The following is a 14,377-nucleotide window of genomic DNA, read 5'->3' on the forward strand; positions in this document are numbered from 1 at the left end:
GTGTAGTTGACCCTTAACTGTTCTCTGGGCAATTAAGGAAGGGTAATAAATGCAAGCCTACCTAGCAACACTATGTCCTGTGAATAGATTAAGAATGTGACAGGATTGTTGCTAATTAATACCTGATGTTTCAATTATTAGGTGATGTACAGGAAGTGGCTTTCATTCATTCAAACCAACATGTGATTGGATCCAGCAAGGCTGAAAATCAAATGAGTTATACTGCAATTCGGGATGTATTTGAACTAAAACAATATTCCCAGATTCCTGCCAATGTAGCCATCCACACTAGTCAGGTAAAGTAGCAATCGAACAGCATCGATTCATGCATATAAATAACACCATTTAAACATTTTATCCATAAGTTTGTAGAATCTGGTTCTTAGAATGACTCCAACTACAATAGGGAGATAATGCTATTTCTGAGATGATTTGTTGACTTGGATTTTGTAGTCAGTAGGGAAGAAAGAGCAGTCATCACTGACTTTGAAAATTTCACTGAAATGTCTACTAACATCTGGTAAGAAGTTTACCTCATACACCATGTTGCAATTTGCAGCATTCTTTAACAGGGATTCCCAGCAGGGTGTAAAAGTGATTTTACCAAGCTGTCCACTCTATCTAAATCATTTAGAAACTTCTTAGTCATTCAACCAGGAAATGAAAAGTGCTGAAATTAATCACCTTATCAAAATTATATACACAGCAAAATAAGGCTTATGCATGTATATGAACTGAAGTAGAAGTTGAAGTGTCAAGGAAAAAAAAACTACTTAAAATTTTTGAAAAATCCTTATTTAAATATCTAATGTACTTTTGTGTTTAACAACACAAAATGATCTTTTTCAAGGCCAAATCTGTTGGAAGGGGTCAGTCATTGCTTGGTGGATGTTGAAGCTCAGTTATATATCATAGGATAAAATATAACTTCATATTGGATTTTGAACATCAGTGTGGGGACAGAAAAGTGAATGTTCTCACAACATCAATTGATTTCATTGATGACTCTGTGGAGGAGTGCACTTTGCACGAGGTTAATTTAGGCTCAGTTTCTTCAATCTCTCCTCAAAGGTCAATCTCACCATTCCCATAAGTCAGTTGACAAAACCTTCATTGCAGTCCCTTTATGGCAATATTACCCTTCCTGAGAAAAACTGTACACCATACTAGGAGGGTGGTCTCCAATTGCAGAAAGACACCTTTACAGAGATACTGAAACCCTTTTGCCAACACAGTACTTGCCTTCCTAATTAATAAAGTTAAACATCACGTGACACCAGGTTATAGTCCAACAGGTTTATTTGAAAATACCAATTTTTGGAGCCCTGCTCCTTCATCAGGTATTAAATGGGGCAGGATACATAGGACATGGAATTTATAAGAAAAAGATCAAAGTGTCATACAACTGATGCGATGTATCATAGAAACCTAGATGGCTGTTAAGTCTGTAATCACTTAGAATGGCGATGCAGGTTTGATCGCTTAATGTGTAATTTACTGCCCCAAGATAACTTAACATTTTATCAGGATATTTTTTAAAAAGTGATCTCTCAGCTCAGCCAATGCATTAAAGGTGTGAAATTAGAGTCTCTCTTGTCCCAACCTGGAATCAGACTGCTGTTATTTCCAAAGCAGGAATTTATAAAATGTCACAATGACTGACTGCCTATACATTGTGTGCTTTTTGAACAAAATAGAATGTATCTGCAAATACAAATGTGTAAATGTAAATTCACCCCATTGACTTATATATGCTTACGTGTGAGGGAGAGGGATAGTGTGTGTGCTTGCACCTTTTCTATGTGAAAAAATTGCCTCTTAGGTCATTTTTATATTTTTCCCCTCACCCCAACTCTATGCAGTTTAGTTCTGGACTCCCCCACCCCAGGGAAATGCCCTTCATGATTTTATAAATATCTGTAAGGTCACCCCTCAGCCTCCAATGCTCCCGGGAAACCAGTCCCAGCCTGTTCAGCCTCTCCGTATAGCTCAAACCCTCCAAATCTGGCAACATCCTTGTAAATCTTTTGTGAACCCTTTCAGGTTTCACAACATCCTTCCGATAGGAAGACCAGAATTATGTGCAGTATTCCAAAAGTGGCCTAACCAATATCCTCTACAGCTGCAACATGACCTCCCAAATCCTATAACTCAATGCTCTGACCAATAAAGGAAAGCATACTAAACACCTTCTTCACTATCCTATCTACTTGCAACTCTACTTTAAAGGAACTATGAACCTGCACTCCAAGGTCTCTTTGTTCAGCAACACTCCTTAGAACCTTACCGTTAAGTGTACAAGTCCTGCTAAGATTTGCTATCCCAAAATGCAGCACCTCACATTTATCTAAATTCAACTCCACCTGCCATTCCTTAGCCCATTGGCCCATCTGATCAAGATCCCATTGTACTCTGAGGTAACCCTCTTCGCTGTCCACTACACCTGCAATTTTGGTGTCATCTGCAAACTTACTAACTATATCTCTTATACTCGCATCCAAATCATTTATATAAATGAAGAAACGTAATGGACCCCCAGTACCGATCCTTGTGGCACACCACTGGTCACAGGCCTCCAGTCTGAAAAGCAACCCTCCCCCCCCACCACCACCCTCTATCTTCTACCATTGAGCCAGTTCTGTGACCTCATGTGACCCCACCAGACTCTCGCTCAGTCTCATATACCCTGTATACACACTGTTTCTCTCTTTCCCATACAATCATGTGCAGACACTCTCGCAGGGAAATACTCCATCAAGCTCATTCTCCCTCTCATGCACTCACTCAATGTGACATTTGTTATTTCCAAAGCAGGATTTTAAAACACTCCAGGTTGCCCCACACCTTTAATACATTCTGTGAGTTGAGATGTCACCTTTCTTTATATACTGATAAAACCTTATCTTGGGGCAGTAAATTTTAGTATTTACATATTAATCAATGGAAAACCTGCATCACCATCCTAAGTGATTGTAAACTTAACCGTCATCTAGGTTTGTCTAATACAGTGCATCAGTTATATGTCAATATGATTCTTTTCTTATAAGTTGTGTGTCTGAGTCTTGCCCTACTTGCTACCTGATGAAGGAGCAGTGATTTGAAAGCTTTTATTTTCATATAAACCTATTAAAGTACAACCTGGTGTCGTCTAATTTTTAAACCCCACTCCAACTCTAGTACCTCCACATTATTCCTAATTAAAGCTGCACCTTTTTTGGTTTCAGTGGTTCATCAACAAGGACACTAGATCTGTTTGGATATCAACACTTCCCAAATTCTAACCATTTAAAAAATGCATTGCATTTCTGTTTCTGTATCTAACAAGCCCACATTTCATATTGCATTACACAACCCCAGGATATTCCAAGGTACCTATAAAGATCCAATAAATCTATACAATCTCTTGTGCACAGTACAGCTCAAGTCCCCATACATAACAACATGGTAATAACATCAAAATCTGTTTTAGAAATGTTGCAAGAAGGATATTATATGACTGGACACTGGGGCAATCAATTAGAGTCATAGAGATATACAGAATGGAAACAGATCCTTTGGTCCAACTTGTCCTTGCAGACCTGATATCCAAAATAAATCTAATTCCATTCCATAGTATTTCTTTTCATAGAATCCCTACACTATGGAAAAAGGCCCTTCGGCCCAACAAGTTCACACTGACCCTCCAAAGAGTATGATTATGATGTTATTACCATGTTGTTATGTATGGGAACTTAAGCTGTGCTGTGCACAAGAGATTGTATAAATTTATTGGATCTATTGTAAGTACCTAGATCCATTCCCCTACCCTATTACTCTACATTTACCGCTGACTAATGCACCTAACCCTGAACACTGTGGGCAATTTAGCATGCCAGTTCACCTAACCTGCACATCTTTGATTGCGGGAAGAAACTGGAACACCCGGAGGAAACCCATGCAGACACTGAGAATGTGCAAACTCAACACAGACAGTTGTCCGAGGTTGGAATTGAACCCAGGTCCCTGGTGCTGTGAAGCAGCAGTGCTAACCACTGAGCCACCATGCCCATAACCCTCAACCCTCCCTATTCATATACCCATGCAAATGCCTTTTAAATGTTATAATTGTACCAGCCTGCACCACTTCCACTGGCAACTCATTCCATACATTGCACCCCACTCTGTGTGAAAAAGTTGCCCCTTAGGTACATTTTAAATCTTTCACCTCTCACCTTAAATCTATGCCCTCTAGTTTTAGACTCCCCCACAGTGGGGTAAAGACTTTGTCTATTTACCCTATTTATGATCCTCATGATTTTATAAACGTTTAAGATCACCCCTCAGCTTCTGATACTTAAGGAGAAAATAGTCGCAGACTATTCGGCCTCCCCCTATAGCTCAAACCCTCCAACCCTGGCAACATCCTTGTAAATCTTTTCTGAACCCTTTCAAGTTTCACAATGTCCTTCCCATAGCAGAGCAATCAGAATTGCATGCAGAATTCCAAAAGTGGCCGAGCCAATGTCCTGTCCAGCTGCAACATGACCTCCCAACTCCTTTAGTTAATGCATTGACTAATAAAGGAAAGTATGTCAAACATCACCTTTACTATCCTATCTACCTGCAACTTCACTTTCAAGGAGCTTATGAACCTGCATGCCAAGGTTTTTGTTCAGTAAGACTCCCCAGGATCTTACCATTAAATATATAAGCCTTGCCCTGATTTTCCTATCCAAAATACAGCACTTCACATTTATCTAAATTATTCTCCATCTGCCACTCCTCAGCTCATCTGATCACAATCCAGTTGTACTCTGAGGTAGCCTTCTTTACAGTCTATTACACCACCTATTCTGGTGTCATCTGCAAACTTACTAACCATACCTCCATGTTCACATCCAAATCATGTATGTAAATAATGAAAAGCAGTGGACCCAGCACCGATCCTTGTGACACACCACTAGTCACAGGCCTCTAGTTTGAAAAGCAACCATCCACCATCCCCCTCTGTCTTCTGCCTTTGAGCCAGTTCTGGATGCAAATGGCTTATTATCCCTGTATTCCATGTGATCTAACTTTGCTAACCAGCCTCCCATGAGGAACCTTGTCGAATGCCTTACTGAAGTCTTGTTTGTTACTTCTTCAAAAAACTTAGTTAAGTTAGTGAAACGAACAAAGCCAAGTTGACTACCCCCAATCAGTCCTTGACTTTCCAAATACATGTAATTTCTGTCCTTCAGGATTCCCTCCAACACCTTGACCACCACCAATGTCAGGCTCACTGGTCTGTAGTTCCCTGACTTTTCCTCATCATCCTTTTTAAATAGTGACACTACGTTACCCAACCTCCAGTCTTCAGGCACTTCACCTGTAGCTATTGATGATGCAAATATCTTGGCAAGAGCCCTTCAATGGTACACCTGATCAGGTCTTCACCATCCAGCACCACCATTTCTGTAATATGGACATGTTTCATGATATCACTATTTATTTTCCCACATTCTATATCTTCCATGTCCTTCTCCATAGTAAACACTGATACAAAATACTTATTTATATCTTTCCCATTTCCTGCAGTTCCACACATCGGTGGCCTTGCTGATCTTTAAGGAGCCCTATCCTCTCCCTAGTTATCTTTTTGTCCTTTAATGTATTTGTAGAATCCCGTTGGATTCTCCTTAACCCTATTTCCGAAAGCTATTTCATATCCCCTTTTTGCCTTCCTGATTTCTGCCTTAAGTAGACTACTCCTTTCTTTATACTCTTCTAAAGATTCACGCGATCTCTGCTGTCTATACCTGACGTGCGCTTCCTTCTTTTTCTTGCCCAAAACCTTAATTTCTTTAGTCATCCAGCAATCCTTATACCTAGTAGCCTTGCCCTTCACCCTAACAAGAACATCCTGTCTCTAGAATCTCGTTATCTCATTTTCTAGGACTTCCCATTTTGCACCTGTCCCTTTACTTGCAAACATCTGCCTCCAATCAACTTTTGAAAGTTCTTGCCTAATATCATCAAAATTGACCTTCCTCCAATTTAGAACTTTAATTTTTAGATCCGGTCTATCCTCTTCCATCACTGTTTTTAATTTATTAGAATTATGGTCAGTGGCACCAGTGCTTCCTCACTGACTCCTCAGTCACTTGCCCTACCTTATTTTCCAGGAATATGTGAAGTTTTGCACCTTCTGTACATCCACATGCTGAATCAGAATTTTTCTCTGCACACTTAACAAATTATGTCCTTAAATGTTTTTACTTCCACCCAAGAGGGAGCCTACATTTAACATTTCACCTGGCAATCCATTTGCTATTTTTTTGATATGAAGGGCAAAGATCATGTACGGCCACCTTAACAAGTAAAAACTTTGCAAAATTGTAAGTTTTTGTATCGATAACCAGACTTAAGATGTCATTTGGCAATGCCAGTGTTCCAATATAGTAAGAATAAAACTATATTAGTCAAGGCATCAGCTAGTATCTTCTATGATTAATCATTCATTGAGCAACTGAGTAAATAGCAGAAAATTCTAAACATGACTATAATTTTGTACAACTGCAACTACATAATGCTAAGCTTAGTGGCCTGTGTGCAGTGATCCTAAAGGTGGAGGGGTGCTGGAAATTAAAGTGTTGATTTAAAGGTAGATTGGAAGGACCTAAAGAGAAGTGTCAGTGATAAATGGTAAGTTTCTGAGGGTGGTTTCAAAGTGGAGGAGAGCATCTGGAAGTAAAACATACAAGAGGATGTATTTGTATCCAGTGTGCAGATCATTAGCGGAAACTAAATGGGTTAAATTTTATTTCAAGTATTTAATTAAGGAATTCTGTGCTATATTAGGTGAATAGGAAGGGAGTTTAGAAGTCAGTCACTATTTTAGTTGGAGTTGACAGCACATTGAATGTGTATATTATAAGACCCCATCTTTGAAAGGATTTAAATTCTGTTTTTATTTTAGATACTTCAAAAAACTGACAGCTTGCTTGGTCTTCCTCAGAAATCCTTGCAGCAACACCAGATAAATGAAAGCCAAACGTTACCTCCTCTCTCACTTGTGTATCCTGTCACACAGACAATGAGGAAGGTCCACCGAGCAGGTAGAACTACTTTCCTGATTGGACAAACACCCAAAGGAATCTGTCGGTGAGTACACAGGTCAGACGTCAAAGGGCCCCACTTCATAGTTGAAAATGTGTTGCTGGAAAAGCGCAGCAGGTCAGGCAGCATCCAAGGAGCAGGAGAATTGACGTTTCGGGCATGAGTCCTTCTTCAGGAAGGGCTCATGCCCGAAACGTCAATTCTCCTGCTCCTTGGATGCTGCCTGACCTGCTGTGCTTTTCCAGCAACACATTTTCAGCTCTGATCTCCAGCATCTGCAGTCCACTTTCTTCCACTTCATTGTTGTAAAGCTGGTTATACTCATTCCCTCTCTTGTTGGTTATATAATGTTTTTAATTGAAGGTGACACTTCAGGGGCTTTTTCTTTGTGCGAGTACCTGAAAGTAAATCAGATACACTGGTAGTGTGATTATATCAGCTTAGACTATTTTCATTAAGTGTATTGATATAATGTATCTACTAAACAATTGGACAACTGTAAAAAGATGGGATACATAAATACTGGAAATGCTTAACCAAAATTCATGAGGGGCATGAATAGGTTAAGTAGACAAGATCTTCTCCCTGGGATGGGGGAGTCCAGAACTGGAGGGCATAGGTTTAGGTGAGAGAGGAAAAATTTATAAGGGACCCAAGGGTAACTTTTTCACGCAGAGGGCGATGTGTGTATGGAATGAGCAGGCTGGTACAATTACAACATTTTAAAAGGCATCTATATTTGTGTATGAATAGGAAGGAGGGTTATGGCCCAAGTGCTAGCAAATGAGATTAGATTAGGCAAGGATATCTGGTCAGCATGGACAAGTTGGACGAAGGGTCTGTTTCTGTGCTATACATCTCTATGACTCTACTATTCCACTTACCATTTTGAAGGCTGAAGCCTTTTTATATGGTAGGAGACACAACAGAGGACAAGGCCTGACAAAGATAGTTATGCCAATATGCAAGGGAAGCAGATGGAATAGCAAGTTTGTTTATTTTGACGAGTAAACAAGAACATTTGCTGAAGCGATTATGCCTGCCTGTTGTTTCTGATTACATTGTCATTCTGCATTCTCTTTGAATGTAATTCTTTTCAGCAGCTTTGTGTTATTTGGACCTCTCCCTGGATTGCTGATTTTCATAACCTTGTTATGACAGCCATTATTATAATATGATAGTTGATCAATAATATAAGAGAAAATGTTAATTAATTATATAGTAAATGTCAATTGAGCCTTTATTTGTAACCATTGATAAGTTGAAAGGCCACGTGTGCTGTTCAGTTTTATTTCTATTCAGTGATGCTGTGCTGAAGAATGCATGCAGCCACCACAGGTTCTGAAGGCAGATATGCAAATATAGCAGTCTCTACATGAAGAGTTAAGAGCGTGGTGCTAGAAAATCACAGGTCAGACAGGCAGCAACCGAGGAGCAGGAGAATTGACACTTTTGCCCAAAACGTCGATTCTCCTGGTCGTGGGATGCTGCCTGACCTACTGTGCTTTTCCAGCACCACACTCTCGACTCTAATCTCTAGCATTTGCAGTCCTCACTTTCGCCTAGTTTCTTCATGAAACCCAGTGATGCATCTGTACAAGCATTCGCCAGCAAATAATATTTTTCTCACACACTGTCACAGAAGGAGCGTGTAAATAGGATTACTAACAATGTGAAAATAATGCTGAAATATTAAACTGGTAGAAATTGACAAGAAAACGTTCTTCTTATTTCTGTGTGGCTACTAGCAATTTAAGAGGTGATAGAAGAATTTTTAAACTGCACATTACTGATGACAGTACAGAGCACTGCATCTTACTTCTGAGTGGCAGCTGAGTCAACTGAAAAGAGGGCTTGGGGAATGGAGGGAGAGAGAAAGGGAAAGAAGGAAGTATCAGTAGAAATCCAACATTTTGTTTTTGTTGTGTATATATTGGTAAAGTGACTTCTTGCATCCTACTTAGACAAACATATTCTTGCTTATAAACGCATTGTTTCACTTTACTATGAATTTTAGGCGAACAAAAGAATGCATAACATTTACAGTACATAGACAAGCCATTCAGTCCATCTCATCAGTGTTGGTGTTTGAGACAGTCTCCTCACACCTTGCAGCATCTAACCCTATTGGCATCTAACCCTATTGGCATAATCATTGCTTTCTTTCTGCCTTATGTCGTGACCTAAAACATTCAGTCTTGCCTCAGTCCTAAATTATGGTACACCTGGTCATATCCTTAACTTGCACTTTATGTAAGTGGCTTGTGGAACATTTTTAATAAATATTAATCTTATCTTTTACATCCAAAGAATTTGAGTAGGATTACAAATCACAAGTTTGAACCTGGAATGTTCTCTGATTTGTTCCTGATTAAAGTACAGTCGGTTCTGCTATTATGTATGTTTCTTCAGCACAAATTGATTTTAACACGATTGTAGAATTTAGACTATTATTTGTGGCGCACAAACTTACTTTACCTGTAATGGCTATAACAAGATTCCAACTCCATTAGTTTAAATGGCGTGGCTATTGCTTGATTTTCTTAGTTTCGTACAATCAAGTTACATAAGAATCAACTGTGTAGATCTCTTGCTGAGTTTTTGCTGTACTTTTTTTTACTTACAATATGGATGCACAACTTGTATAATGAATGCTTACAGGCTGCTTTGAAATGTAAAATAACTAAAAGAGACATTATCATTTTGTAATATTAATCATTCTAAATAATGAAATATTAATAGGGGACACAGAATTTACTCTATATTTAGAAAGCAAAGTAGAACTTAATACTAATTAAATGGAGAAAGACTGCAGAAAGCAACAGTATGGAAGGATTTGGAAGTCTTCGGGCATAAATCACAAAAAGCTAATATCTGAGTTTGGCGTGTAAGAGGGAAGGCAAATAGAATCCTGGCTTTTATTTCAACAGGAATGAGTCATAGTGTCCTACAGCATGGAGGCAGGCGCTTGGCCCAAATTGGTCCATGCTGACCAAAATGTCCATCTGCACTAACCCCATTTCCCTAAACTTGGCCCATATCCTTCTAATCCTTTCCTATCCATATAGTTGTCCTTTTAAGTGTTGTTAGTGTATCTGCCCCAACCATTTCTATTGACAGCTCATTCGTATGTGCACCACTCTGTGTTTTTAAAAAAAAATGTCCCTCATGTTCCCTTTTATTCTTTTCCCTCTCACCTTAAATTAATGCCCTCTAGTCTGGATTGCCCCAACCCTGGGAAAAGGACTGAGTCCATTCACCCTATCCATGCCTCTCATGATCTTATACACTTCTATAAGAACCCCCCTCAGTCTCCTCCACTCTCAAGAAAAAGTCCTAACTTGTCCAACCTCTCCCTATAACTTCTGGCAACATCCTTGTAAATTCCTTCTGCACACTCTCCAGTTTAATAACATGCTTCCTGTAGCAAGCTGACTAAAACTGAACAGAATGCTCCACGTATGGCCTCACCAATGTCCTGTACAACTACAACAAAACTTCCCAACTTCTAGACTTAATGCCCTGACTGATGAAGACCCGTGTGCCAAATGATTTCTTCTTTGCTCTGTGCTATGTGTGACTCCACTTACAGAGAACTGTGAACCTGAACTCCAAGGTCTCTCTGTTCCACTACACTTCAGAAGGCATTCACCCTGAACTTCCTGCCTTGATTTGACTTTCCAAAATGCAAGACCTCACACTTATCTACAGAGGAATCTCGATTATCTGGCAAGATTGCAAGGTACCGATGCTTGGCCAAACTCTTATTCGGTATTCGATTATCTGGAATTTGATTAACCGAACAAAAGGCTCCCCGCCCGTGTCCTTTGGATAACCGAGGTTCCTCTGTATATTAAACTCCATTTGCCATTTCTCAGCCCACTTTCCCAGCTGATCAAGGTCATGCTGCAATATCTGGTAAAGTTCTTCACTGCATATGTTACTACCTATTTTAGCGTTCTTTGCAAACTTACTAATCATGCCTTGTACATTCTCATCCAAATCATTGATATAGAAAACAAACAGCAAAGGGCCCAGCATTAAGTGACTCCTGAGGCACTCCACTAGTCACAGGCCTGCAGTCCAACAAGCATCCTTCCACAATTACCCACTATCATTCCACTATTCCTCCCATCAAGCCCTCCAATTTGCCAGCTCTCCTTGGATTCTATATGGTCTAACCATCCAGAGCAGCCTACCATGCCTTACTGAAATCCATACAGACTATGTCTACTGCTCTGCCCTCGTCAACCTTCCTGATCACTTCATCAAAGAACTGTAACAAATTTGTGAGACATGATCTCCCACGTACAAAGCCACACTGACTACTCCTAATCAAACCCTGTCTTATCTTATCTCAGAATCTTCTCAAGTAACTTACCCACCATAGATGTTAGGCTTACTGGTCTATAGTTCCCAGGCTTTTCTTTGCAGCCCTTCTTGAATAAGGGTACAACATTCGCTACCTTCCACTCTTCCAGGACCTCACCCCTTGCTAGCAATAATGCAAAAATATCAGCCTCTTGCAGTGTTCTTGGATATATCTGGTCAGGACCAGGAGATTTATCCAAGTTCATACATTCAATACATTCAACACCTCCACTACTGTGATATGGACTGTCCCCAAAATATGACCACTAACTTCCCCAAGTTCCCAAGTCTCATGTCTTCCTCCATGGAGAAAGGAGAAATAGTCATTGAGGACATTGCCCATCTCCAGTGGTTCTCCACATACATGTCCACTTTGGTCCTTAAAGAGTCCTATTCTCTCTCTAGTTGTTCCTTTTTCTTTAATATACTTAAAGAACCTCTTTGGATTCACCCTAATCTTCTCAGCTAAGACTCTTTCATTCCCCCCTTCCACCCTCCTGATTTCCTACTTCAGTAAGCTCCTGTATCCATTGTATACCTCTATGGATTTTCTCCCCCTTTTCTGGTCAAAGCCTCAATATTTCTTGTCACCAATGATTCCTTATTCCTGTCAACCTTGCCCTACATCCACACAGGAACATATAGACCTTGAATTCTAGCTTTCTCACTTAATGGCATCCCACTTGACAGCGGTCCCTTTACCTGCAAACAAACAACTCCAATGGAGTATAAAGATAGGAAAGTCTTGCTAAAACTAAAGAAGACTGAAATAACTCCATGAAGGCTGGAATTCCATCACTAAGTCACTCTTTATTTACATATGCATAGTACATGACATTAACGCAGCTGGCACAGAGCCAGTTCCAAGAGCCCCTGACATCCCTGTTTACATCTGTCAGCCAGGACCCCTGATTGGGGCTGTTAACCTGGTCCAATCAGGTATCTCATTCTGAGATCCATCTGGCTTACCTCATTCCAATCACTACATCCCTCCACCTCTGATTTTGGGGACATTGGCCCTTTTTTCTGTAGCTTTTCCTGGGGTGTTTTCACACCTGCTCCAGTACCTCTGGCTCGATGTGAGCTGTTTATACAGACCATAGCCCACCTTCTGCTTCCAGAGCATCTTGGCCAAAATTTATCATCTTCAGGCGATAACAGCATTGGGGCTACAACATTTGCTGTGTCCATCTCATCCTCAGAGGTTTCTTTGGTGCTTTTTTATTAGATTACTTACAGTGTGGAAACAGGCCCTTCGGCCCAACAAGTCCACACCGACCCACCGAAGCGCAACCCACCCATACCCCAACATATACCCCTTACCTAACACTACGGGCAATTTAGCATGGCCAATTCACCTGACCCGCACATCTTTGGACTGTGAGAGGAAACCGGAGCACCCGGAGGAAACCCACACAGACACGGAGAGAATGTGCAAACTCCACACAGTCAGTCGCCTGAGGCGGGAATTGAACCCAGGTCCCTGGTGCTGTGAGGCAGCAGTGCTAACCACTGTGCCACCGTGCTGCTTTGTGGAGGGGAAGAACCCATGGGTTCTGACAACATTGGCAGATTTCTGAGGGACTGATTATGTCTTGCTCCTGTCCCCTTTACAAGATTACAGCTTTCATGTGGTCCATGTGCTTGTTCAGAACTGCCTCACCCACCTGAACTTTGTACGTCATGGGACCTGGCCTCACATCGACCATGTGTCTTACCCGTGTGGGATCATTCCCATGGTTTTGACACCAAACTTTGTCCCTTGGTGTAAACTGTCTTTCTTCAATGTGAAGTTGTGGGCAGCACAGCCTTATCCCCTTTGAGTAGCCCTAGCATGGGTTTGTGGTCTGTTACTTTTAGGAGAAAGTGAGGACTGCAGATGCTGGAGATCAGAGCTGAAAATGTGTCACTGGAAAAGCGCAGCAGGTCAGGCAGCATCCAAGGAGCAAGAGAATCGACGTATCGGGCATGAGCCCTTCTTCAGAAATGAGGAAAGTGTGCCAAGCAGGCTAAGATAAAAGGTAGGGAGGAGGGACTTGGAGGAGGGGCGTTGGAAATGTGATAGGTGGAAGGAGGTTAAGGTGAGGGTGATACATTGGCACCACCCCCCACCTTTTCCTCCGCTACATCGATGACTGTATCGGCACTGCCTCGTGCTCCCACGAGGAGATTGAACAGTTCATTCACTTTACTAACACCTTCCACCCCGACCTCAAGTTTACCTGGACCGTCTCAGACTCCTCCCTCCCCTTCCTAGACCTCTCCATTTCTATCTCGGGCGACCGAATCAACACGGACATTTACTATAAACTGACCGACTCCCACAGCTACCTAGACTACACCTCCGGCCCCCTGTAAAAACGCCATCCCATATTCCCAATTCCTTTATCTCCGCCGCAACTGCTCCCAGGAGGCCCAGTTCCAATACCGTACAACCCCGATGGCCTCCTTCTTCAAAGACCGCAATTTCCCCCCAGACGTGGTCGACGATGCTCTCCATCACATCTCCACTTCCCGCTCCTCTGCCCTTGAGCCCCACCCCTCCAATCACCACCAGGACAGAACCCCACTGGTTCTCACCTACCACCCCACAACCTCCATATACATCGTATCATCCGTCGTCATTTCCACCACCTCCAAACGGCACCACCACCAGGGATATATTTCCCTCCCCTCCCCTATCAGCGTTCCGAAAAGACCACTCCCTCGTCAGGTCCCCACCACCCAACCTCCACTTCCGGCACCTTCCCCTGCAACCGCAAGAAATGCAAAACTTGCGCCCGCACCTCCCACCTTACTTCCTTCCAAGCCCCCGAGGGATCCTTCCATATCTGCCACAAATTCACCTGCACCTCCACACACATCATTTACTGCATCCGCTGCACCCGATGTGGCCTCCTCTATATCGGGGAGACAGGCCGCCTACTTG

At 41.7% G+C, this 14,377-nt stretch overlaps 1 protein-coding gene across 2 annotated transcripts in view; it reads left to right on the top strand.

Moving 5' to 3' along the window:
• ercc6l2 (excision repair cross-complementation group 6-like 2) overlaps positions 1–14,377 on the top strand; it is a 79,849-nt gene that overhangs the window by 59,392 nt on the left and 6,080 nt on the right. Inside the window, exons 18-19 of one of the 2 annotated variants that reach the window (XM_060838461.1) lie at positions 142–296; positions 6,938–7,122. In XM_060838461.1, coding sequence (XP_060694444.1) covers positions 142–296; positions 6,938–7,122 — 340 coding nt within the window. The remainder of the gene's footprint in view (positions 1–141; positions 297–6,937; positions 7,123–14,377) is intronic. The other variant, XM_060838470.1, reaches the window with a different exon arrangement.

Source organism: Hemiscyllium ocellatum, chromosome 2 (assembly GCF_020745735.1).
Source record: "Hemiscyllium ocellatum isolate sHemOce1 chromosome 2, sHemOce1.pat.X.cur, whole genome shotgun sequence".
NCBI classification, from domain to species: Eukaryota; Metazoa; Chordata; class Chondrichthyes; order Orectolobiformes; family Hemiscylliidae; genus Hemiscyllium; species Hemiscyllium ocellatum.